Source organism: Salvelinus fontinalis, chromosome 11 (genome assembly GCF_029448725.1).
Source record: "Salvelinus fontinalis isolate EN_2023a chromosome 11, ASM2944872v1, whole genome shotgun sequence".
In the NCBI taxonomy this organism is placed as follows: Eukaryota; Metazoa; Chordata; class Actinopteri; order Salmoniformes; family Salmonidae; genus Salvelinus; species Salvelinus fontinalis.
This window is the reverse complement of record NC_074675.1, coordinates 15225418-15253191: the sequence shown is the minus strand read 5'-3', so window position 1 is coordinate 15253191 and position 27774 is coordinate 15225418. Positions and strand designations below refer to the sequence as shown.

At 47.3% G+C, this 27774-nt stretch overlaps 1 protein-coding gene across 1 annotated transcript in view; it reads right to left on the bottom strand.

Annotated features, from left to right (window-relative positions):
• Positions 1 to 27774, bottom strand: part of LOC129866062 (ankyrin repeat and sterile alpha motif domain-containing protein 1B-like) — a 355742-nt gene that overhangs the window by 74629 nt on the left and 253339 nt on the right. Inside the window, exons 17-18 of the mRNA XM_055939185.1 lie at positions 9446 to 9544; positions 7504 to 7656 (exon numbers count right to left, since the gene is read on the bottom strand). Coding sequence (XP_055795160.1) covers positions 7504 to 7656; positions 9446 to 9544 — 252 coding nt within the window. The remainder of the gene's footprint in view (positions 1 to 7503; positions 7657 to 9445; positions 9545 to 27774) is intronic.

The window sequence follows — 27774 nt, the reverse complement described above, 5'->3', positions numbered from 1 at the left end:
AGCTTAGAAGTGCGTCCAACTGACCAGCAGTGTGTGTGCTGTGGCTAACGAAGGCAGGAACCATCTGGTGGTGTGATGGGAAACAATCTGTGTATTTGGAGAGGTGACAGAGAAGGTGACACACACACACACACTGTGCATTTGGACAGGTGACAGAGAAGGTATGAAATGCACAAACAAAGGGACACATCTGATTTAAAATCCTCCATCCTCCATTCACATATATAGTCTCTATGGTAACTACTAGCTGAGGCGTCATGGCAACAGGGCAGAGCTGGGATAAAAAGGCTAAACTATTATTACTGGCTTGATGACTTATTGACCGCACACCATTATTGTGTTCAAGACTGGATATTAGCCAAGCAGAATGGGGAACAGTGTGTGTGTGTGTGTGTGTGTGTGTGTGTGTGTGTGTGTGTGTGTGTGTGTGTGTGTGTGTGTGTGTGTGTGTGTGTGTGTGTGTGTGCGTGCGTGCGTGCGTGCGTGCGTGCGTGCGTGCGTGCGTGCGTGCGTGCGTGCGTGCGTGCGTGCGTGCGTGCGTGCGTGTTTACGGGATGTCTATTTCCCCTTCAAGGAGCATATTATATGATCAGTGAGGAATGCAGAGAGACTTGTCCAGCCCTGTGGGTGTATGACACACACACACACACACACACACACACAAAGATCACGACACTGAGCACCCTACAGCACTAACCCAGAAACACGCCCTCACATGCAAGGAATGAGCATGAAGCAATTCACAGCCACCTAAAAACACTCACCTGTTAGCCCAGGTAGACAACACTAGTTATCACTAGCCCATTTAACAGAAATAACCTCTGCTTTCAACGAGATCTCACAGCTTTTACTCACTAACACACACAAACACAATCCCCACACACACACACGCACACACACACACACACTCCCCAAACTGTGTTCTCTGTCTGAGACAGTGTTCATTTCGTCAACAAAGATCGTGACTAAAATATTTGTCAAACACCTATTTTTCAGTGGCAATTGACAAGACTATAACTGACTAAATAGTCCCAGAAAAAAATATATAACTAAACTAAAATTATTTTTCATTTTAGTTGACTAAAACATAACGAGACAAAATTATCTCTGTAACAAAAATCTAACTACTAAGTGGACTGGACAATAGTTTCTGAGACTGAGAGCTTTTCAATCGTTTGTTAAAGCCACACCTTGTTCAGTCGTGTTACCTCATTAACTAGCTATAGCGAACAACCTGGGGTGCGTTCAGCAGGACGCAACGTTTTGGAACGTTCAGATGGAAATATGTTATGTAGAACAAACATGCCTCTCTGACATGTTGAAGAAGGAATAACGTTGGCTCTATTCATGGTATTTCTATCTGCAACGTTCAGGAACGTTTTTAAAACTGAACGTGGCCCTGGTAACATTACCAATAGCCTGTCCTGGGGGGAAATAACAGCCTCAACTTCTCTACCACTTTAACTCTCTACAAAGCTTTCCAATCACGTTGAATTTCCTAATTACTCCATTCTGCGCTCCCAGCCTTCGCCTCCTCTAGGTGTCTTACTGGAGTGGTGCCACTCTCTGTCTGCCTGACAACAGGGAGGAAGGTGGAAATGAAAGGCTGTGGCGCCATCTTGTGCATGGTTATGTTACTGCAGCTGTCTCTCCAACATCCATCCATGTCAGTCATCATAGCAATAATACAAACTCGACATGTCTGTTTCAATCATTCATTTTATGTTGCATTTACAGTTTAGGCATTCAGCAATAAGTGCCCTGCTCAAGGGCACATGGGCAAATGTTTAACCTAGTCAGCTCAGGGATTCAAACCAGCGACCTTTCGGTTACTGGCCCAACGCTCTTAACCGCTAGGCTACCTGCCTATTCCACTTGGAATGAGTCTGCATTCTTACCAATCCCATGTCTAGGACGTAACCAGCTTTGAAAGGAACAAGGGTAAAAGCTAAAAGCCTTCCTTAAAGCTCAAAACAGATCTAAATCAAGTAGATCTCTGTGGCTCAAAAGCTGAATATGATTTGTCTACTGGAATGATTCATGGTGGTGTTCAGTAGTTACACAGCACAACAATACATTTTGGTGCTACATGAAATCGTCCAATAAGAATGCTCATTTACGTGTTCCATTTCAATATGGTTGGACATTTGGTGCTTCCTCACAGAGAGACCTGGCGATCTGTTCTGAAGATGGAAGCATTGACGTCTAGCTCATTGACAGGTGCAACAAGGAATCTCTTGCAACCGGTCTATCAAGTTAGTTGTTTGTGTGTGTGGTGTGGTGTGGTGTGGTGTGGTGTGGTGTGGTGTGGTGTGGTGTGGTGTGGTGTGGTGTGGTGTGGTGTGGGTGTGTGTGGGTGTGTGTGTGTGTGTGTGTGTGTGTGTGTGTGTGGTGTGGTGTGGTGTGTGTGTGTGTGTGTGTGTGGAGAAGAGGAAGGACTAAGAGGTGTTTCTGGAGCAACACTGTTTAAATCCCACAACAGCAGGCCTGTATATGTACACACACAGACACCTCGTTCTATTTTAAACCTTTCCACAATGGCCCTGCGCCTCTCCATTGTCTCCCTGGTCGCCACAGAATCTGTGGCCCATTGCGATTATAAAGTGATTTACTGGGAAAGCAATCGAGAAACAATTCTCCCCATCACTCTCCCTCTGTTATTTACCATCTCTCTCTCATGGTATTCTCTCTCTCTATATACATATATATATATATATTCTCTCTCTCTCTAAATATATATATTCTCTCTCTCTATATACATATATTCTCTCTCTCTCTATACATATATTCTCTCTCTCTCTATACATATATTCTCTCTCTCTCTCTATACATATATATATATATATATTCTCTCTCTCTCTATACATATATATATATATTCTCTCTCTATACATATATATGTTCTCTCTCTATATATATATATATATATATATATACACTGCTCAAAAAAATAAAGGGAACACTTAAACAACACAATGTAACTCCAAGTCAATCACACTTCTGTGAAATCAAACTGTCCACTTAGGAAGCAACACTGATTGACAATAAATTTCACATGCTGTTGTGCAAATGGAATAGACAAAAGGTGGAAATTATAGGCAATTAGTAAGACACCCCCAAAAAAGGAGTGATTCTGCAGGTGGTGATCACAGACCACTTCTCAGTTCCTATGCTTCCTGGCTGATGTTTTGGTCACTTTTGAATGCTGGCGGTGCTCTCACTCTAGTGGTCGCATGAGACGGAGTCTACAACCCACACAAGTGGCTCAGGTAGTGCAGTTCATCCAGGATGGCACATCAATGCGAGCTGTGGCAAAAAGGTTTGCTGTGTCTGTCAGCGTAGTGTCCAGAGCATGGAGGCGCTACCAGGAGACAGGCCAGTACATCAGGAGACGTGGAGGAGGCCGTAGGAGGGCTACAACCCAGCAGCAGGACCGCTACCTCCGCCTTTGTGCAAGGAGGTGCACTGCCAGCGCCCTGCAAAATGACCTCCAGCAGGCCTTTGTGGGTCTGTGTAATCTGAGGGAAATATGTGTCTCTAATATGGTCATACGTTTGGGAGGAGGTTAGGCAGTGCAGCTCAGTTTCCACCTCATTTTGTGGGCAGTGTGCACATAGCCTGTCTTCTCTTGAGAGTCAGGTCTGCCAACGGCGGCCTTTCTCAATAGCAAGGCTATACTCACTGAGTCTGTACATAGTCAAAGAGTTCCTTAATTTTGGGTCAGTCACAGTGGTCAGGTATTCAGCCACTGTATACTCTCTGTTTAGGGCCAAACAGCATTCCAGTTTGCTCAGTTCTTTCCAATGTGTCAAGTATTTCTCTTTTTGATTGATCATTTAGATGGGTGTACTTGTGCTCTCTCTCTCCAGTAGCCAGTGTGAAGAGCATTGACCTCTCCATGACCCCAGAGACAGAGTCCAGCTGCACTCCTCCTATACTCATTATAGTGCTTCTCTCTGTCTCCAAACACACACATGTCGTTCCCATCCTCTTCCCTGTCCGCAGTGTCAGTGTGACGCAGTGGAAACCCCCTGACCCAAATGTAATGGTACTGTCGTTTGTATACAGTAATCAGGCGTAGGAAGAGGGAGTCATGCTCTCAATGATTGGTAATGAGGCACCACACTGGAGTCACACACTCAAGTCACACGCTACTAATGAAGCAATGTGTTTTAATTAATAATAGTGTGAACGGGAGTCCCACATCTGACAGAGATGAACTATTGCACTGAAATTAACTCACAAATGCAGGGGAGTGTACATACACACACAAATGCAGGGGAGTGTACACACACACACAAATGCAGGGGAGTGTACACACACACACACAAATGCAGGGGAGTGTACACACACACACAAATGCAGGGGAGTGTACACATACACACACAAATGCAGGGGAGTGTACACACACACACAAATGCAGGGGAGTGTACACACACACACAAATGCAGGGGAGTGTACACACACACACAGAGTTTTGTGCAGTAGTGAATATCTTTGCCGGTCTCTTCTCTACCCTCCTGTGGCTCTAACTCAAACTACACCCTACAGCTATTTCCTCTCCCTCTCCTCCATCTGAATAGTATGCTAACATCCACCTCTGTAATACATTTCACCTCCCCATTTGTTTTCAGATCAGAGGAGAGAGGAAAGGAGACTACTGAGGTGCATTCCACCCCCAGAAGAGAGAGAGGAGACAAGGAAAGCAGGCCACAGAGACCATGGACAAACCGTGTGGGTGGTTTCCCCGGTGTTGTGAGACATTGCCTCCCAAGTGCTTATATAATCTCTCTCTCTCTCTCTCTCTCTCTCTCTCTCTCTACCTCTCTCTCTCTCCCTCTCTCTCTCTACCTCTCTCTCTCTCTCTACCTCTCTCTCTCTCTACCTCTCTCTCTCTCTACCTCTCTCTCTCTCTACCTCTACCTCTCTCTCTCTCTCTACCTCTCTCTCTCTCTCTCTCTCTACCTCTCTCTCTCTCTCTCTACCTCTCTCTCTCTCTCTACCTCTCTCTACCTCTCTCTCTCTCTCTACCTCTCTCTCTCTCTCTCTAAGAAAATACACCATCCTCCTCTCTTCTCACAGAAACCAGCAGGCACTCGATTTAATCAACTCTGAACACTAAATACAGGACGTGTGTGTGAGAGCGTACAGTACATGTGTGTGTCAATTCACAGAAAGCTCTTACATATAGTAGCATATCTCTGAACAGATTAACTAGGCTGCTATTACAGTTCAGCAGAGTACAATAAGTACTAGGAAGAAAGTGCCTCAACCCTGTAACCAACCCACCAACCCTGTAACCCACCAACCCTGTAACCCACCAACCCTGTAACCAACCCACCAACCCTGTAACCAACCCACCAACCCTGTAACCAACCCACCAACCCTGTAACCAACCCACTAACCCTGTAACCAACCCACCAACCCTGTAACCAACCCACCAACCCTGTAACCCACCCACCAACCCTGTAACCCACCAACCCTGTAACCCACCAACCCTGTAACCAACCCACCAACCCTGTAACCCACCAACCCTGTAACCAACCCACCAACCCTGTAACCCACCAACCCTGTAACCCACCAACCCTGTAACCAACCCATCCACCCTGTAACTCACCAACCCTGTAACCAACCCATCCACCCTGTAACCAACCCATCCACCCTGTAACCAACCCACCCACCCTGTAACCAACCCACCAACCCTGTAACCAACCCATCCACCTTGTAGCCCAACAACCAGCCCTGTAACCAACCCGCCAACCCTGTAACCAACCCATCCACCTTGTAGCCCAACAACCAGCCCTGTTACCAACCCACCAACCCTGTAACCAACCCATCCACCTTGTAGCCCAACAACCAGCCCTGTAACCAACCCACCAACCCTGTAACCAACCCACCAACCCTGTAACCAACCTATCCACCTTGTAGCCCAACAACCAGCCCTGCTACCAACCCACCAACCCTGTAACCAACCCACCAACCCTGTAACCAACCCATCCACCTTGTAGCCCAACAACCAGCCCTGTAACCAACCCACCAACCCTGTAACCAACCCATCCACCTTGTAGCCCAACAACCAGCCCTGTAACCAACCCACGAACCCTGCAACCCACCAACCCTGTAACCCACCAACTCTGTAACCCACCAACCCTGTAACCCACCAACCCTGTAACCAACCCACCAACCCTGTAACCCACCAACCCTGTAACCCACCAACCCTGTAACCAACCCTGTAACCAACCCACCAACCCTGTAACCCACCAACCCTGTAACCCACCAACCCTGTAACCAACCCTGTAACCCACCAACACTGTAACCCACCAACCCTGTAACCCACCAACACTGTAACCCACCAACCCTGTAACCCACCAGCCCTGTAACCAACCCATCCACCCTGTAACTCACCAACCCTGTAACCAACCCATCCACCCTGTAACCAACCCACCAACCCTGTAACCAACCCACCAACCCTGTAACCAACCCATCCACCTTGTAGCCCAACAACCAGCCCTGCTACCAACCCACCAACCCTGTAACCAACCCATCCACCTTGTAGCCCAACAACCAGCCCTGCTACCAACCCACCAACCCTGTAACCAACCCACCAACCCTGTAACCAACCCATCCACCTTGTAGCCCAACAACCAGCCCTGTAACCAACCCACCAACCCTGTAACCCACCAACCCTGTAACCAACCCATCCACCCTGTAGCCCAACAACCAGCCCTGTAACCAACCCATCCACCCTGTAGCCCAACAACCAGCCCTGTAACCAACCCACAAACCCTGCAACCCACCAACTCTGCAACCCACCAACCCTGTAACCCACCAACCCTGTAACCCACCAACCCTGTAACCAACCCACCAACCCTGTAACCCACCAACCAACACACCAACCCACCAACCCTGTAACCAATCCACCAACCAACACACCAACCCTGTAACCAATCCACCAACCAACACACCAACCCACCAACCCTGTAACCAATCCACCAACCCTGCAACCAACTAACCCACCAACCCTGAAACCAATCCACCAACCCTGCAACCAACCAACCCTGCAACCCACCAACCAACCAACCCTGCAACCAACCAACCCTGTAACCAACCCTGCAAACCACCAACCAACCAACCAACCAACCCACCAACCAACCAACCCTGCAACCAACCAACCCTGTAACCAACCCTGCAAACCACCAACCAACCAACCAACCCACCCACCAACCAACCAACCCTGCAACCCACAACCAAGCGGTGTGTTCCAACAATCCAAAGATGACAAAATCTGTCAGGGGGACCATGTGACCAGCACCTGTGCTCCACGTGTCATCTTCTATCTGTTCTGTGGACTAAAGATAGATCCTAATAAACAAACTCGGAAATGTGTGTACTTGCTTCTACTGTCTTCTTCAGTCAGTATTTCTATAGTAGCGTATGGGGAATAACAGCAATGTGTTTTCAGCAAGCACATTAATAAACAGTGATAACCAGCAATAGACTCACATTGATGAGTTCTATCTCCCAGATCTTCTTGACCAGTTCCATGGAGGTGTATCCGTTGATGAGGAAGGACTTAGTGTAGTCTCCCAGCTCCAGAGACTCCAGCCACTCAGCCACTGACGTGGGGTTGTTACCGTCATAGCCAATAGGACGCACCTGGAGGGGGAAGGAGGAGGGGACAGACTGTCACTAGATGATATGAAGAACAATGATACAGGACACTCAAACTAGGGAGGGAGGGGGGCAGAGAGGGAGGCAGGGAGGGAGGAAAGGAGGGAGGGGGCAGAGAGGGAGGCAGGGAGGGAGGAAAGGAGGGAGGGGGCAGAGAGGGAGGCAGGGAGGGAGGGGGGCAGAGAAGGAAGAAAGGGTAGAGGGGGCAGAGAGGGAGGCAGGGAGGAAAGGAGGGAGGGGGGCAAAGAGGGAGGCAGGGAGGGAGGGAGGGGGGCAGAGAAGGAGGCAGGGAGGGAGGAAAGGAGGGAGGGGGGCAGAGAGGGAGGCAGGGAGGGAGGAAAGGAGGGAGGGGGAAAAGAGGGAGGTAGGGAGGGAGGGGGGCAGAGAGGGAGGCAGGGAGGGAGGAAAGGAGGGAGGGGGCAGAGAGGGAGGCAGGGAGCGAGGAAAACAGGGAGGGGGCAGAGAGGGAGGCAGGGAAGGAGGAAAGGAGGGAGGGGGGCAAAGAGGGAGGTAGGGAGGGAGGGGGCAAAGAGGGAGGTAGGGAGGGAGGGGGCAAAGAGGGAGGTAGGGAGGGAGGGGGCAGAGAGGGAGGCAGGGAGGGAGGAAAGGAGGGAGGGGGCAGAGAGGGAGGCAGGGAGGGAGGAAAGGAGGGAGGGGAGCAGAGAGGGAGACAGGGAGGGAGGGGGGCAGAGGGAGACAGGGAGTGAGGAAAGGAGCGAGGCAGAGAGGGAAGGAGGGAGCAGAGAGGGAAGGAGAGACCGTCAATAAATTACAGATATATAGATGACATACTAACTAGAGTACACCATCAAAGGCTCAAACTGGACGAAGACAGATGGAGGAGGGAGGGGAAGCATAGCCTGTGCTGCATGTAAAATGATGACTTAAATACAGAAATTGAATATAAGATTCTGAATTCCATATCAACCCTTAGCACCCAAGGACATGATTAGCATTATAATGAAAATCCCACTTAGCCATTCAGAGGGAGAGGCAGGGCTAGTTCCATACTGCTTACAGAAGAGCTATCTAAATCCTTCAGATCAACAAGGGGTGTAGGGGCTAAAGGTTTATTTAGGATTTGGCAAATGCATCTTATTCTTCCCTATATGTACTTGGTATGGTGTGTTGGCCTATGTGACGTGAGAATATATTTCACAGTAAGTGCGTCTCAGCGCTTTCTTTTGCAATATAGTCAACACGACTTCAGAGGAGAAGGGCATTCTGCTTTTTCTCATAGAAGAGGATATATCTGAAGTAATAAGGATTCGGCATCCTACTTTTAAGAAGAGTTGGGACTTTGGAGTGAGCACATCGTGTGACATTTCCCTACAATGTGCATCCTTCTCTCCACAAGGTGAGGGGGAAGAGAGAGAGGATTTCTCTGTCGTTTGAAAACTTTGCAGGGATCAGAGAAGGAGAGTGCTGACTGAGATGAAATTTAAGAAGATTGGTTACCCAGAGTTCCTCCCTCCCTCCCTCTCTCATTTAATTGACATCTCTCACTTAGATGCCTATATTGGTTGTGTTACTGCACAAGGAAAGATTCAACCATTTTGAATGTTATATCATTTTTGGCAAATAACCCAGACACACATGAAAACATGAAATGACCCCAGGATTAGATAGAACGTCGCTCAGAGATGTACAAATACAATATTTCATTTATACTGGTGAAGAGCTCATCTTCTGATGTTATCCCCTCCACAGAATCCTAATGATGCTAGATTCATTTTTACTGCAGTACACGCAAACGCACGCACACAGTACTGACCCTGGGCAGTAGGCGTATGGCCTGTAGCAGCCTCTGTCTGTGGGCTGAGTTGAGGATCCCGATCTCCAGCAGGTCCTGGTCCTCCACCACGTTACTGCCCTGCATGGGGAACATACACATGACATCATCAGTTCATTGATCAGTGACATCATCATGCAGAGACGTCTGTTCACTACTCCACCCATCCCAATGCCTTGTTGTGAGGGGTATCTTGCATAACTGTCTACCAATAATCTAACTCGTTTCTTAGTTATTTACAAATAAGTATTTACACTGTCGTTTTTTATGTAAGGCAACCCCTACCTCGCACGCACGCAACCTGTATTTATTTTCCCTTTTGTACTTTAACTATTTGCACATTATTACAACACTGTATATAAACATAATGACATTTTTTAGTTTTTCACTTTTGTTTATTATATATTTCATATGTAAACATAGGTTTCCCATGCCAATAAAGCCCCTTAAATTGAAATTTAATTGACAGAGTGAGAGACCGAGTGAGAGAGACAGACAGCAACAGACAGCGACAGACAGACACACAGGACAGACAGACAGCGCCAGACAGACAGAGACAGACCGGACAGAAAGAAAGAAAGAGTGAATAAAGGAGAGAGGGAGAGAAAGACAGAAAGAGAGAGCGTTTGAGAGAGCGAGAGAATCAGAGTCAGAGGAAGAAAGACAGAAAGAGAGAGACAGAGCGAGGGGGAAGAGAAAGAGAGGGGGAGAGAAAGAGAGAGAGAGAGAGAGAGAGAGGGAGAACGAATTGCACGTCAGAAATCAGCTCAATGTAATTGAAGAATCCATAGAATCAAACCACTTCTGGGAAAATTGGAACATAGTAAATAAATAACAACATGAAGAGTTATCTATCTAAAACAGAGATGTGGATAAAATATTTCTCCAATCGTTTTGCCTCTATATCAAAGAGCCAACAAAAAAAACATATACATGATCAAATAAACATCTTAGAATTAACTATTAAAGACTACCAGAACCCACTGGATTCTCCAATTACATTGAATGAACTACAGAACAAAATACAAACCCTCCAACCCAAAAAGGCCTGTGGGGGTGATGGTATCCTAAATAATAAAATATACAGACCACAAATTCCAATTGGCTATACTTAAACTTTTTAACATCATCCTCAGCTCTGGCATATTCCCCAATATTTGGAACGAAGGACTGATTACACCAATCCACAAAAGTGGAGACAAATTTGACTGTAATAATTACCGTGGGATATGCATCAACACCAACCTTGGGAAAATACTCTGCATTATCATTAACAGCAGACTCGTACATTTCGTCAGCAAAAACAATGTACTGAGCAAATGTCAAATAGTTTTTTTTACCAAATTACTGTACGACAGACCACATATTCACCCTGCACACCATAATTGACAAACAAACAAACCAAAACAAAGGCAAAGTCTTCTAATGCTTTGTTGATTTCCAAACAACCTTTCGACTCAATTTGGTATGAGGACCAGCTATACAAATTGATGGAAAGTGGTGTTGGGGGAAAAACTCGACATTATAAAATCCATGTACACAAACAACAAGTGTGCGGTTAAAATTGGCAAAAAACACACATTTCTATAAACAGGGCCGGGGGGTGAGACAAATCAAATTTTATTTGTCTAATGCGCCGAAAACAACAAGTGTAGACCTTACAGTGAAATGTTTACTTACAAGCCCTTAACCAACAATGCAGTTTTAAGAAAAATAACAACAAAAAAGAAAGAAAAGTAACAAATAATTAAAGAGCAGCAGTAAAATAACAATAGCAAGGCTATATACAGGGGGTACCGGTACAGAGTCAATGTGCGGGGCCACTGGTTAGTCGAAGTAATATGTACATGTAGGTAGAGTTAATAAAGTGACTATGCAGATATAATAACAGAGAGTAGCAGTAGCATAAAGGGGGGGGGGGGGGACAATGCAAATAGTCTGGGTAGCCATTTGATTAGATGTTCAGGAGTCTTATGTTTTGGGGGTAGAAGCTGTTCAGAAGCCTCTTGGACCTAGATTTGGCGCTCCGGTACCACTTGCTGTGCGGTAGCAGAGAGAACAGTCTATGACTAGGGTGGCTGGAGTCTTTGACAATTATCTATCTCTGTTATCCTCTGTAGTGCCTTGCGGTCGGAAGCCGAGCAGTTGCCATAACAGGCAGCGATGCAACCCATCAGGATGCTCTCAATGATGCAGCTGTAGGACCTTTTGAGGATCTGAGGACCCATGCCAAATCTTTTCAGTCTCCTGAGGGGGAATAGGTTTTGTCGTGCCCTCTTCACGACTGTCTTGCTGTGCTTGGACCATGTTAGTTTGTGATGTGGACACCAAGGAACTTGAAGCTCTCAAACTGCTACACTACAGCCCCGTTGATGAGAATGGGGGCGTGCTCGGTCCTCCTTTTCCTGTAGTCCACAATCATCTCCTTTGTCTTGATCACATTGAGGGAGAGGTTGTTGTCCTGGCACGTCACAGCCAGGTCTCTGACCTCCTCAAAGGCTGTCTCATCGTTGATCAGGTCTACTACTGTTGTGTCATCGGAAAACTTAATGATGGTGCTGGAGTCGTGTTTGGCAGTGCAGTCATGAGTGAACATGGAGTACAAGAGGGGACTGAGCACGCACCCCTGAGCAACCTCAGTGTTGAGGATCAGTGTGGGTGCGGCCCGTCAGGAAGTCCAGGATCCAGTTGCAGAGGGAGGTGTTTAGTCCCAGGGTCCTTAGCTTAGTGATGAGCTTTGAGGGCACTATGGTGTTGAACGCTGAGCTGTAGTCAATGAACAGCATTCTCACATAGGTGTTCCTTTTGTCCAGGTGTGAAAAGGCAGTGTGGAGTGCAGGAGAGATTGCATCATCTGTGGATCTTTTGGGGCAGTATGCAAATTGGAGTGGGTCTAGGATTTCTGGGATAATGGTGCTGATGTGAGCCATGACCAGCCTTTCAAAGCACTTCATGGCTACAAACGTGAGTGCTACGGGTCGGTAGTCATTTAGGCAGGTTACCTTAGTGTTCTTGGGTACAGACACTATGGTGGTTGCTTGAAACATGTTGGTATTACAGACTCAGACAGGGAGAGGTTGAAAATGTCAGTGAAGACATTTGCCAGTTGGTCAGCGCATGCTTGGAGTACACGATCTGGTAATCCGTCAGGCCCTGCGACCTTGTGAATGTTGACGTGTTTAAAGTTCTTCCTCACATTGTCTGTGGAGAGCGTGATCACACAGTCGTCTGGAACAGCTGATGCTCTCATGCATGTTTCAGTGTTACTTGCCTCGAAGCGAGCATAGAAGTAATCAGCAGCTGTCGGCGGTGCTTCCCTTGGTAATCTTTGATAGTTTGCAAGCCCTGCCAAATCCAACGAGTGTCAGAACCGGTGACGTACGATTCGATCTTAGTCCTGTATTGATGCTTTGCCTGTTTGATGGTTCGTCGGTGGGCATAGCGGGATTTCTTATAAGCTTCCGGGTTAGAGTCCCGCTCCTTGAAAGTGGCAGCTCTACCCTTTAACTCAGTGCGGATGTTGCCTGTAATCCATGGCTTCTGGTTAGGGTATTTACGTACAGTTACTGTTGGGACAACGTCTTCGATGCACTTATTGATGAAGCCAGTGACTGAGGTGGTGTACTCCTCAATGCCATCGGAAGAATCCCAGAACATATTCCAGTCTGTGCTAGCAAAACAGTCCAGTAGCTTAGCATCTGCTTCATCTGACCACTTTTTTATTGACTGAGTCACTGGTGCTTCCTGCTTTAATCAGGAGGATATAATTATGGTCAGATTTGCCAAATGGAGGGCGAGGGAGAGCTTTGTACGCATCTCTGTCTGTGGAGTAAAAAGACCAGACCAGACCAGACATACAGACAGAGACAGACAGACAGACAGACCAGACAGACCAAACAGACCAGACAAAGAAAGAGTGAATAAAGGAGAGAGGGAGAGAGAAAGAGAAAAAGATAGATAGTTTGAGAGAGCGAGAGAATCAGACAGAGAAAGAAAGACAGTGAACAAAGGACAGAGAGAGGGAGAGAAAGACAGAAAGAGAGAGTGTTTGAGAGAGCGAGAGAGAGAGAGTCAGAGGAAGAAACAGAGAGAGAGAAACAGAGGCACCAGAGAGGTGAGGTGCTGGGGGTTGTCTCTCTCTCTGTGGAGCCCCAGCCTCAGGCTGTACTAAAGCCCAGACACAGATCACACCTGGTAGTGGGACTGAACTTGTCACTCCTCCACATCTCATTCATCCCCTCTCTTAATCTCCCTCTCTCTTGGCCTGGCTAGACAATAACACAGATAGCTATCGATCTGGAGCACTGAAGACAGGGATGAAGGAGGAATGGAACGGCAGATTTCACAGCAATCTTTTTCATGTCATCCTCAACGTGAACCTCTAACCTGCTGCTCTCTACAGACCAAGAGCCATGGGCTTATGTTGTATTTATGTACTGTATGGGGCGGTACATCAGGGTAACGTGATGCTATTGTATTAGAGGACGTAAGTTGCATTATCTTAGGGTATAAATACAGTTGTATTGAATTTACTAGTGTTGCACTACATGGGAATAGAGGGCCATTTGAGACAAACACAGTCTCCTCCAGTGCCCTTGTTCGATAGACCACTCAGGCTGATTAAGAGAGCCCAGAACACCCAGCATCTGTTACAGTCACCGCCCTACACCGTCAGACCAGAGTAATGGCACCCAGAGCCGGGGCAGAGACGGATGGCTGGGGCTTCAAAGACATGACTAATCGCTCGCCGCTGGTCTCTGACAGGGGAGATAGAGAGGCTGAGGGTGCTTGTCTTGTTCCGTCTGCCCTTCTTTTCAATTCATAGAATCTCTCTCTCTCTCACACGTACACGTACACGTACACGTACACACACACACACACACACACACACACACACACACACACACACACACACACACACACACACACACACACACACACACACACACACACACACACACACACACACACACACACACACACACACACACACACACACACACACACACACACACTATGGCTGCATTTAGACAGGCAGCCAAATTCTAATATTTTTGTCACTAATTGGTCTTTTAACCAATCAAAGTCCATTTCAGTGCCCATCCGATTGTTCAAAAGACCAATTAGTGTAAGAAAATCTGAATTGGGCTGCCTGTGTACACGCAACCATGAAATATTGCAATATCTCTGTGTGTTAATTTAATATAACAAATAATAATACACTTTACCCAAGTAAGTGCTTTTCATTAACAGTAAAAATATTGTCCACTTCACTGTGTCAATTCAATTGAACTGTTGATAGGTCTATTATCAAGACCATAGTAGAGCTTTCACACAATGCTTCGGGTCAAATTCATACAGCCCAGGGTTTACATGCCACAGTGATAGAGGGAAGACATTTATATTCTGTAATGGTACTGAAATCCATTATCGAGACCAACAGGAGCTCAATGACTAGCTAGTACAAATCACTCAGTCTGTATCTATCGGTCTCTCGTTCTCCGTTTGACACTCTCTCTCTCTCTGGGCTTTATTGGCATGGGAAAAATATGTTAACATTGCCAAAGCAAGTGAAATAGATAAACATAAGACAAATAAACAATAAAAAATGTACAGTAAACATTCCACTCACAAAGGTTTCAGAGGAATAGAGACATTTCAAATGTCATATGTCTATGTACAGTGTTGTAACGATGTGCAAATAGTTAAAGTACAAAAGGGAAAATGAATAAACAATTATAGGTTGTATTTACAATGGTGTTTGTTATTCACTGGTTGCCCTTTTCTTGTGGCAACAGGTCATACATCTTGCTGCTGTGATGGCACACTGTGATATTTCACCAAATAGATATGGGAGTTTATCAAAATTGGATTTGTTTTCAAATTCCTTGAGGGTCTGTGTAATCTGAGGGAAATAGAGTGCATTCAGAAGGTATTCAGACCCCTTCAATTTATCCACCTTTTGTTACGTTACAGCATTGTACTAAAATTGATTTCCCCCTCATCAATCTACACACAATACTCCATACTGACAAAGTGAAAACAGGTTTAGACATTTTTGCAAATTTATAAAAAAGTTAAAATGGAAATATCACATTTACATAAGGATTCAGACCCTTTACTCAGTACTTTCTTGAAGCATGATTACAGCCTCGAGTCTTCTTGGGTATGACACTACAAGCTTGGCACACCTGTATTTAGGGAGTTTCTCCCATTCTTCTTTGCAGATCCTCTCAAGCTCTATCAGGTTGGATGGGGAGCGTCGCTGCACAGCTATTTTCAAGTCTCTCCAGAGATGTTAGATCGGATTCAAGTCCGGGCTCTGGCTGGGCCACTCAAGGACATTCAGAGACTTGTCCCCGAAGCCAAATCCTGTGGCTCCCAGTCTCCAAGGCTCTGCTGCTGAAAAACATCCCCATAGCATGATGCTGCCACCACCATGCTTCACCGTAAGGATGGTGCCAGGTTTCCTCCAGACATGACGCTTGGCATTCTGGCCAAAGAGTTCAATCATGGTTTCATTAGACGAGAGAATCTTGTTTCTCATGGTCTGAGAGTCCTTGAAGTGCCTTTGGTAAACTCCAAGCGGGCTGTCAGGTGCCTTTTACTGAGGAGTGGCTTCCATCTGGCCACTCTACCAGGCCTGATTGGTGGAGTCCTGCAGAGATGGTTGTCCTTCTGGAAGGTTCTCCCATCTCCACAGAGGAACTCTGGAGCTCTGGCAGAGTGACCATTGGGTTCTTGGTCACCTCCCTGACCAAGGTCCTTCTCCCCCGATTGCTCAGTTTGGCCGGGCGGTCAGCTCTAGGAAGAGTCTTGGTGGTTCCAAACTTCTTCCATTTAAGAATGATGGAGGCCACTGTGTTCTTGGGAACCTTCAATGCTGCAGAATTTTTTTGGTAGCCTACCTCAGATCTGTGCATCGACACATTCCTCTCTCGGAGCTCTATGGACAATTCCTTCAACCTCATGGCTTGGTTTTTGCTCTGACATGCCCTGTCAACTGGGCGACCTTATATAGACACAAAAGGTGTGTGCCTTTCCAAATCATGTCCAATCAATTGAATTTACCACATGTGGACTCCAATCAAGTTGTAGAAACATCACAAGGATGATCAATGGAAACAGGATGTACCTGAGCTCAATTTCGGGTCTCATAGCAAAGGGTCTGATGATGCTGTGACACACCACCCCAGACCATGACAGACCCTCCACCTCCAAATCAATCCCGCTCCAGAGCACATGCCTCGGTGTAACGCTCATTCCTTCGACGATAAACGCAAATCCGACCATCAACCCTGGTGAGACAAAACCGTGACTCGTCAGTGAAGAGCACTTTTGCCAGTCCTGTCTGGTCCAGTGACGGTGCGTTTGTGCCCATAGGCGATGTTGTTGCCGGTGATGTTTGGCGAGGACCTGCCTTACAACAGGCCTACAAGCCTGTGCGTTCCTGGTGTAACTCGGGCAGTTGTTGTTGCCATCCTGTACCTGTCCCGCAGGTGTGATGTTCGAATGTACCGATCCTGTGCAGATGTGGTTACATGTGGTCTGTCACTGCGAGGACGATCAGCTGTCCGTCCTGTCTCCGTGTAGCACTGTCTTAGGCGTCTCACAGTACGGACATTGCAATTTATTGCCCTGGCCACATCTGCAGTCCTCATGCCTCCTTCCTACATGCCTAAGGCACGTTCATGCAGATGAGCAGGGACCCTGGGCATCTTTCTCTTGGTGCTTTTCAGAGTCAGTTGAAAGGCCTCGTTAGTGTCCTAAGTTTTCATAACTGTGACCTTAATTGCCTACCGTCTTTAAGCTGTTAGTGTCTTAACGACCTTTCCACAGGTGCATGTTCATTAATTGTTTATGGTTCATTGAACAAGCATGGGAAACAGTGTTTAAACCCTTTACAATGAAGATCTGTAAAGTTATTTGGATTTTTCCGAATTATCTTTGAAAGACAGGGTCCTGAAAAAGGGATTTTTCTTTTTTTGCTGAGTTTATTTCTGTTTTAAATGTTTAATACATTTGCAAAAAAAATCTAAAAACCTATTTTCACTGTCATTATGAGGTATTGTGTGTAGATTGATGAAGATTTCTATTTATTTAATCCATTTTAGAATAAGGCTGTAACGTAACAAATGTGGAAAAAGTCAAGGGGTCTGAATACTTTCTGAAAGCACTGTATGTGTCTCTAATATGGTCATACATTTGGCAGGTTAGGAAGTGCAGCTTAGTTTGCACATCATTTGTCTTCTCTTGAGAGCCAGGTCTGCCTATGGCGGCCTATGGTGGCCAATAGCAAGGCTATGCTCACTGAGTCTGTACATAGTCAAAGCTTTCCTTAATTTTGTTTCAGTCAGTTGTCAGGTATTCTGCCACTGTTACGCTCTGTTTAGGGCCAAATAGTATTCTAATTTGCTCTGTTTTTGGAAAATTCTTAAGTAATTATCTTTTTGTTTTCTCATTGGTTTGGTTGGGTCTAATTGTGTTGCTGTCCTGGGGCTCTGGGGGGTCAGTTTGTGAACAGAGCCCCAGGACCAGCTTGCTTAGGGGACTCTTCTCTAGGTTAATCTCTCTATAAGTGATGGCTTTTTAATGGAAAGTTTGGGAATCGCTTCCTTTTAGGTGGTTGTAGAATTTAACGCCTCTTTACTGGATTTTGATAATTAGCGGGTATCGGCCTAATTCTGCTCTGCATGCATTATTTGGTGTTTTACGTTGTATAAGGAGGATATTTTTGCAGAGTTCTGCATCTCTCTCTCTCTCCTCTGATAAACAGAGTTGGGGGTTAGAGGTAGCATGGGGCAAAAGACTTAATACAGTGGACTCCACAAGGTGAATGGGCTCATTTATTTACTACATACTAACTATTGCGCGCATGTGCGCGCACACACACGCATGCATGCACACACACACACACGCATGCACAAAATCTAGTGTTGTGTCTATACCGGGAGTGAGATCTGTCTCCATTTAAGCCCCTTCATTATGACCCCTAGAATGTAAATACAGAAGTCATCTTCACCCATCTCCATGACGACAGGCACCTCCCCCTCGCCCTATCCGTACATCAATCAGACCAACAGCTGTCCTTTACTGGCTGGTTAAGGTGACAGACCACGCCCCCTCATAGGCCCTCTATTGTGGACAGAGAAAGAAGCCGAGTTCTCAAGGTAACAACAACAATCACCAAAGCTTGAGTAAAGTTGTGTGTGTGTGTGTGTGTGTGTGTGTGTGTGTGTGTGTGTGTGTGTGTGTGTGTGTGTGTGTGTGTGTGTGTGTGTGTGTGTGTGTGTGTGTGTGTGTGTGTGTGTGTGTGTGTGTGTGTGTGTGTGTGTGTGTGTGTGTGTGTGTGTGTGTGTGTGTGTGTGTGTGTGTGTGTGTGTGTGTGTGTGTGTGTGTGTGTGTGTGTGTGTGTGTGTGTGTGTGTGTGTGTGTGTGTGTGTGTGTGTGTGTGTGTGTGTGTGTGTGTGTGTGTGTGTGTGTGTGTGTGTGTGTGTGTGTGTGTGTGTGTGTGTGTGTGTGTGTGTGTGTGTGTGTGTGTGTGTGTGTGTGTGTGTGTGTGTGTGTGTGTGTGTGTGTGTGTGTGTGTGTGTGTGTGTGTGTGTGTGTGTGTGTGTGTGTGTGTGTGTGTGTGTGTGTGTGTGTGTGTGTGTGTGTGTGTGTGTGTGTGTGTGTGTGTGTGTGTGTGTGTGTGTGTGTGTGTGTGTGTGTGTGTGTGTGTGTGTGTGTGTGTGTGTGTGTGTGTGTGTGTGTGTGTGTGTGTGTGTGTGTGTGTGTGTGTGTGTGTGTGTGTGTGTGTGTGTGTGTGTGTGTGTGTCTGTTGATCCCAGTAGGCATTACTGCAGTGGTAGTGAGCAGAGTTAGGGTCAAATTCATTTAGGCTCTAGTCAATTCTAGCACATTAACTTCATATGCAACTGTAATGGGAAAAGCGGCCTCTCCATAGTATAGCTGGCTGTTGTTCCCATTTCAGTTTGCTGTCAATTTCATCTCCTGAATAGTGGTGCTAAAAAATTATTATTATTTTTTTTTAAATGGCCACCATCAATTTCCAGCGTTTTCTTTCTCAGGCTAATGGAAACCAAATCAATGATTTATCTCCCCGTCGTCCAACATCTCATGAATATGAAATGATGTGTACCACATCGAGGTTTCCTAGTTGAAGGAAGAAGCTCAAACCGTTTCCCTTGCCACTCGGCGGCTGAAACCTCAAAGAGAAACAGAACATGAAATTACTTCCTAGCGAGTTAGTGTGGCGGAATGTTCCAGCGTCAGAGAAATAGAAACTAACAATAGGGAAGTTTGAAGTAACCCCGGTACTTGAAAGAGACTGGGCAGAAGCTTAGGCGCGGCTTCATTCAATATTAATTATATCTAAAGGCATTTCAGAGCAGGGGAAGAGATCACAGATTTATAAAATAAAGAAAAAAGGGCCAGGCAAGGCGAGGATGAGAGAATTCCCCAGACTCTCAGAACTTCTGCCAGAGACCCTCAGCAGTTTTTGACTGGGAGCGAGCTGGACTAGTATAATACTAATGGGAAGGGAATGACAAGGATAGGATGGTATGTGTGGGTGACGGTATGTGGGTCATTCTTAAAATACGGTGGCATTTGGGCAAGGATTTTTGGAAAACATGAACTTATTTTAATATTTATTTTTATTTATTTGGGTACATCTTTCCATTCGAAATCAACTAACATGGTAGCTTAATGACTTTAAACAATTGATACAATTATGATAACATTGTGCCACCAGTAGGAATAGTAACACCAATGATGGTAACACCAATGATGGTAACACCAATGAGACATTTGAGATAAAGGAGGATTTTGTGAAAAGGAGGCTTCACATGCTCAAATCTATGGTCATCAAGCCTTTACAAAACATTTACTGAAGTGATATGATTAATCATTTTGCTCACAATGTTATATCCCTTCATTTGAATTGACATCAAGTGACACTTTGTATTTATACGCACCAAGTATGACACTGCAGTGGAAAGCGGCCTTGGCTTCTGGACATCAGAATGGCGATCACTAACCTCGATGTGGATGAAGATTTCTACAAGTCGGCAGCTCTAAACATTCTGCTTACTCCGGACTAGGCCCTAATCCCCAGGACTCCTCGAAAAAGAGGAAGGCGAGGCGGCCTCCTAACAAGATTACGTCGGCGAACATGCATCGTCTAGATAGGACGGCTTAGGGAAGGTGTGTGTCTCTTAACAGGAGCAGGTGCACAATCTCTAATGTTAAGGAAGTCTCAAGTTTTTGCTTGCCTGAGTTAGAATACCTCAAACTGTAGACCATACTATTTACGAGAGTTTTCATCTCTATTTTTCATAGTTTACTATTTACCACTACAAACTGATGCTGGCACTAAGACCGCATTCAACGAGCTGTAAAGGGCCATAAGAAAACAAGAAAATACTCACCCAGAGGTGGCACAACTTGTGGCCGGTCATTTTAACGCAGGGAAACTGAAATCATTTTTACCAGCATGTCACCTGTACTCCACACACAGAAAGGCATACAAGGCTCTAACTTGCCCTCCCTTTAACAAATCTGACCATAACTCTATCCTCCCGATTCCTGCTTACAAGCAAAAACTGAGTGACACACTTAATACAGAAGTGGTCCGATGAAGCAGATGCTAAGCTACAGGACTGTTTCGCTAGCAGAGACTGGAATATGTTCAGGGATTTATCCGATAACATTGAGGAGTTTACCACATCAGTCACCGGCTTCATTAACAAGTGCATCGACGACGTCGTCTCCACAGTGACCATAGGTACATATCCCAACCAGAAGCCATGGATTACAGGCAACATCCGCACTGAGCTAAAGGCTAGAGCTGCTGCTTTCAAGGAGCGGGAGACTAATCCAGACGCTTATAATTAATCTCGCTACGGCCGCCGATGAGCCTTCAAACAGGCAAAGCATCAATACAGGACTAGAATCGAAACCTACTACGCTGGCTCTGACGCTCACTGGACGTGGCAGGGCTTGCAAACTATCACGGATTACAAAGGGGAACCAAGCCACGAGCTGCCCGGTGACGCAAGCCTACTAGACGAGCTAAATGCCTTCAATGCTAAGCTTCGAGGCAAGAAACAATGAACCATACATGAGAGCACCAGCTGTTCCAGAGGACAGTGTGATCTCGCTCTCCATGTGAGTTCGATCTTTAAACAGGTTAACATTCACAAGGCCGAGTGGCCTGACATTTGTCAACCTTTCCCTGACCATGTCTGTAATACTACGTTTCAAGTAGACCACCATAGACCCTGTGCCCAAGAACGCCAAGGTAACCTGTTTACATTTTTACATTTACATTTTAGTCATTTAGCAGACGCTCTTATCCAGAGCGACTTACAGTAGAGTGCATACATTTTTTATTACATTTTACATACTGAGACAAGGATATCCCTACCGGCCAAACCCTCCCTAACCCGGACGACGCTATGCCAATTGTGCGTCGCCCCACGGACCTCCCGGTTGCGGCCGGCTGCGACAGAGCCTGGGCGCGAACCCAGAGACTCTGGTGGCACAGCTAGCACTGCAATGCAGTGCCCTAGACCACTGCTCCACCCGGTTTAAATGACTATTGCCCCTTAGCAATCACATCTGTAGGCATGAAATGTTTTGAAAGCCCGGTTCATGGATCACATCAACAACATCATGACAGACACCAGATGACAAAATCTTATTGCACGCCCCACTTTCCTCGCCCACCTGTATAAGAGGAACACCAATGTGAGAATGTTGTTAATTAATTACAGCTCAGCATTCAGCCCCATAGTGCCCTCCAAGCTCATCACTAAGCTCAGTACCCTGGGACTGAGAACCTCCCTCTGCAACTGGATCCTTGACTTCCTGACAGGCTGCCTCCAGGTGGTGAGAGTAGGCAACAACACATGTGCATGCTGACCCTCAACATCGGGGCTCCTCAGGGGTGCGTGCTCAGTCCCCTCCTGTACTCTCTGTTGACCCACGACTGCATGGCCGTGCCTGACTCCAACACCATCATAAAGTTTACTGACTGCATGGCTCCAACACCATCATAAAGTTTACTGACTGCATGGCCGCGCCAGAGATGGTGGGAGGAGGGCTACCCAACACCCACAAAACCCTTTATTACACACAAACACACGGAAACTATTCAGACCCCTTCACTTTTTCCACATTTTGTTACATTACAGCCTTATTCTAAAATTGATTAAATAATGTTTTCCCCTCATCAATCTACACACAACACCCCCAAAAAATGTTTTATACATGTTTGATAATCAAGTACAAATAAAAAACTGAAATACCTTATCTACATAAGTATTCAGACCCTTTGCTACGAGACTCAAAATTGAGTTCAGGTGCATCCTGTTTCCATTGATCATCCTTGAGATGTTTCTACAACTTGATTGGAGTCCACCTGTGGTAAATTCAATTGATTGGATATGATTTGGAAAGGCACACACCTGTCTATATAAGGTCCCACAGTTGACAGTGCATGTCAGAGCAAAAACCAAGCCATGAGGTCAAAGGAATTGTCCGTAGAGCTCCGAGAGAGGATTGTGTCGAGGAACAGATCTGGGGAAGGATACCAAAAAGTGTCTGAGCATTAAAGGTCCCTAAGAACACAGTTCTGAACAATCGAGGGAGAAGGGCCTTGGTCAGGGAGGTGACCAAGAACATGATGGTCACTCTGACAAAGATCCAGAGTTCCACTGTGGAGATGGGAGAACATTCCAGAAGGAGAATCATCTCTGCAGCACTCCACCAATCAAGCATTTCTGGTAGAGTGGCCAGACGGAAACCACTCCTCAGTAAAAGGCACACAACCGCCTGCTTGGAGTTTTCCAAAAGGCACCTAAAGGACTCAGACCATGAGACACAAGATTCTCTGGTCTGATGAAAACAAGATTGAACTCTTTGGCCTGACTGCCAAGGGTCACGTCTGGAGGAAACCTGGCACCATTGCTACGGTGAAGCATAGTGGTGGCAGCATCATGCTGTGGGGATGTTTTCAGTGGCAGGGACTGGGAGACTAGTCCGGATTGAGGGAAAGATGAACGGAGCAAAGTACAGAGAAATCCTTGATGAAAACCTGCTCCAGAGCGCTCAGAACCTCAGACTGGGGCGAAGGTTCACCTTCCAACAGGACAACGGCTCTAAGCACACAGCCAAGACAACACAGGAGTGGCTTTTGGACAAGTCTCTGAATGTCCTTGACTGTGCAGGTGTTTTGAGGCCTTTCTCACTGACTGCTCCACATGTGTGTCACCACTGAGGTTAGAGTCTAAATGAAAACCAAGATACTTAGTTCTTGTTACCACTAGTACTTCCTGTCATCCTGGATTAGTGGTGCAGGTTGTGGGTGGTCTCTAGAAAAACATATCTACATTTCCACAGACTTTTTCCCATTCAGGAGCATGTTGTTGGATGTGGCCCACTCTTCCAGCTGCTTTGCCTCCAAGCCCATGGAAGTGGCCTCTTTTATGCTGGTTAATGGTTTGGCTTGGGACAGCCCTACATCGTCTGCATACCCAGTGCCCTGAGTATCACTGAAGACAACTACTCGGGTGGACATGTGAAGGAGAAACAGATATGGTGAACTCACGCCACCTTGTGGCACACCAGACCAAGGGCTAAATGTGCCATTTTCCATCACCCTCTGTCTTCTTCCTGTGGTGTAGGTGTGGAGCCAGGCTAGTAACCGTCACCCCCTGTCTTCTACCTGTGGTGTAGCTGTGGAGCCAGGCTAGTAAACATCACCCCCTGCCTTCTACCTGTGGTGTAGCTGTGGAGCAAGGCTAGTAACCGTCACCCCCTGTCTTCTACCTGTGGTGTAGCTGTGGAGCCAGGCTAGTAACCATCACCCCCTGTCTTCTTCCTGTGGTGTAGCTGTGGAGCCAGGCTAGTAACCATCACCCTCTGTCTTCTACCTGTGGTGTAGCTGTGGAGCCAGGCTAGTAACCATCACCCCCTGTCTTCTACCTGTGGTGTAGGTGTGGAGCCAGGCTAGTAACCATCACCCTCTGCCTTCTTCCTGTGGTGTAGCTGTGGAGCCAGGCTAGTAACCATCACCCTCTGTCTCCTACCTGTGGTGTAGGTGTGGAGCCAGGCTAGTAACCATCACCCTCTGCCTTCTTCCTGTGGTGTAGCTGTGGAGCCAGGCTAGTAACCATCACCCTCTGTCTTCTACCTGTGGTGTAGGTGTGGAGCCAGGCTAGTAACCATCACCCTCTGCCTTCTTCCTGGCCTCTTTTATGCTGGTTAATGGTTTGGCTTGGGACAGCCCTACATCGTCTGCATACCCAGTGCCCTGAGTATCACTGAAGACAACTACTCGGGTGGACATGTGAAGGAGAAACAGATATGGTGAACTCACGCCACCTTGTGGCACACCAGACCAAGGGCTAAATGTGCCATTTTCCATCACCCTCTGTCTTCTTCCTGTGGTGTAGGTGTGGAGCCAGGCTAGTAAACATCACCCCCTGCCTTCTACCTGTGGTGTAGCTGTGGAGCCAGGCTAGTAACCATCACCCTCTGCCTTCTTCCTGTGGTGTAGCTGTGGAGCCAGGCTAGTAACCATCACCCTCTGTCTTCTACCTGTGGTGTAGGTGTGGAGCCAGGCTAGTAACCGTCACCCTCTGTCTTCTACCTGTGGTGTAGGTGTGGAGCCAGGCTAGTAACCGTCACCCTCTGTCTTCTTCCTGTAATGTAGCTGTGGAGCCAGGCTAGTAACCATCACCCTCTGTCTTCTACCTGTGGTGTAGGTGTGGAGCCAGGCTAGTAACCATCACCCTCTGTCTTCTTCCTGTGGTGTAGCTGTGGAGCCAGGCTAGTAACCATCACCCCCTGCCTTCTACCTGTGGTGTAGGTGTGGAGCCAGGCTAGTAACCATCACCCCCTGTCTTCTTCCTGTGGTGGAGCCAGGCTAGTAACCATCACCCTCTGTCTTCTTCCTGTGGTGTAGCTGCTGAGCCAGGCTTGTAACCTTCACCCTCTCTCTTCTTCCTGTGGTGTAGCTGTGGAGCCAGGCTGGTAACCATCACCCTCTGTCTTCTTCCTCTGGTGGAGCCAGGCTAGTAACCATCACCCCCTGTCTTCTTCCTGTGGTGTAGCTGTGGAGCCAGGCTTGTAACCTTCACCCTCTCTCTTCTTCCTGTGGTGTAGCTGTGGAGCCAGGCTAGTAACCATCACCCTCTGTCTTCTTCCTCTGGTGGAGCCAGGCTAGTAACCATCACCCTCTGTCTTCTACCTGTGGTGTAGAAGTGGAGCCAGGCTAGTAACCATCACCCTCTGTCTTCTTCCTCTGGTGGAGCCAGGCTAGTAACCATCACCCTCTGTCTTCTACCTGTGGTGTAGCTGTGGAGCCAGGCTAGTAACCATCACCCTCTGTCTTCTTCCTGTGGTGTAGCTGTGGAGCCAGGCTAGTAACCATCACACCCTGCCTTCTACCTGTGGTGTAGCTGTGGAGCCAGGCTAGTAACCATCACCCCCTGTCTTCTTCCTGTGGTGGAGCCAGGCTAGTAACCATCACCCTCTGTCTTCTTCCTGTGGTGTAGCTGTGGAGCCAGGCTAGTAACCATCACCCCCTGTCTTCTTCCTGTGGTGTAGCTGTGGAGCCAGGCTAGTAACCATCACCCTCTGTCTTCTTCCTGTGGTGTAGCTGTGGAGCCAGGCTAGTAACCATCACCCTCTGTCTTCTTCCTGTGGTGTAGCTGTGGAGCCAGGCTAGTAACCATCACCCTCTGTCTTCTTCCTGTGGTGTAGCTGTGGAGCCAGGCTAGTAACCATCACCCCCTGTCTTCTTCCTGTGGTGGAGCCAGGCTAGTAACCATCACCCTCTGTCTTCTTCCTGTGGTGTAGGTGTGGAGCCAGGCTAGTAACCATCACCCTCTGTCTTCTTCCTGTGGTGTAGCTGTGGAGCCAGGCTAGTAACCATCACCCTCTGTCTTCTTCCTGTGGTGTAGCTGTGGAGCCAGGCTAGTAACCATCACCCTCTGCCTTCTACCTGTGGTGTAGCTGTGGAGCCAGGCTAGTAACCATCACCCTCTGTCTTCTTCCTGTGGTGTAGCTGTGGAGCCAGGCTGGTAACCATCACCCTCTGTCTTCTACCTGTGGTGTAGGTGTGGAGCCAGGCTAGTAACCATCACCCTCTGCCTTCTACCTGTGGTGTAGCTGTGGAGCCAGGCTGGTAACCATCACCCCCTGTCTTCTTCCTGTGGTGGAGCCAGGCTAGTAACCATCACCCTCTGTCTTCTTCCTGTGGTGTAGCTGCTGAGCCAGGCTTGTAACCTTCACCCTCTCTCTTCTTCCTGTGGTGTAGCTGTGGAGCCAGGCTGGTAACCATCACCCTCTGTCTTCTTCCTCTGGTGGAGCCAGGCTAGTAACCATCACCCCCTGTCTTCTTCCTGTGGTGTAGCTGTGGAGCCAGGCTTGTAACCTTCACCCTCTCTCTTCTTCCTGTGGTGTAGCTGTGGAGCCAGGCTAGTAACCATCACCCTCTGTCTTCTTCCTCTGGTGGAGCCAGGCTAGTAACCATCACCCTCTGTCTTCTACCTGTGGTGTAGAAGTGGAGCCAGGCTAGTAACCATCACCCTCTGTCTTCTTCCTCTGGTGGAGCCAGGCTAGTAACCATCACCCTCTGTCTTCTACCTGTGGTGTAGCTGTGGAGCCAGGCTAGTAACCATCACCCTCTGTCTTCTTCCTGTGGTGTAGCTGTGGAGCCAGGCTAGTAACCATCACACCCTGCCTTCTACCTGTGGTGTAGCTGTGGAGCCAGGCTAGTAACCATCACCCCCTGTCTTCTTCCTGTGGTGGAGCCAGGCTAGTAACCATCACCCTCTGTCTTCTTCCTGTGGTGTAGCTGTGGAGCCAGGCTAGTAACCATCACCCCCTGTCTTCTTCCTGTGGTGTAGCTGTGGAGCCAGGCTAGTAACCATCACCCTCTGTCTTCTTCCTGTGGTGTAGCTGTGGAGCCAGGCTAGTAACCATCACCCTCTGTCTTCTTCCTGTGGTGTAGCTGTGGAGCCAGGCTAGTAACCATCACCCTCTGTCTTCTTCCTGTGGTGTAGCTGTGGAGCCAGGCTAGTAACCATCACCCCCTGTCTTCTTCCTGTGGTGGAGCCAGGCTAGTAACCATCACCCTCTGTCTTCTTCCTGTGGTGTAGGTGTGGAGCCAGGCTAGTAACCATCACCCTCTGTCTTCTTCCTGTGGTGTAGCTGTGGAGCCAGGCTAGTAACCATCACCCTCTGTCTTCTTCCTGTGGTGTAGCTGTGGAGCCAGGCTAGTAACCATCACCCTCTGC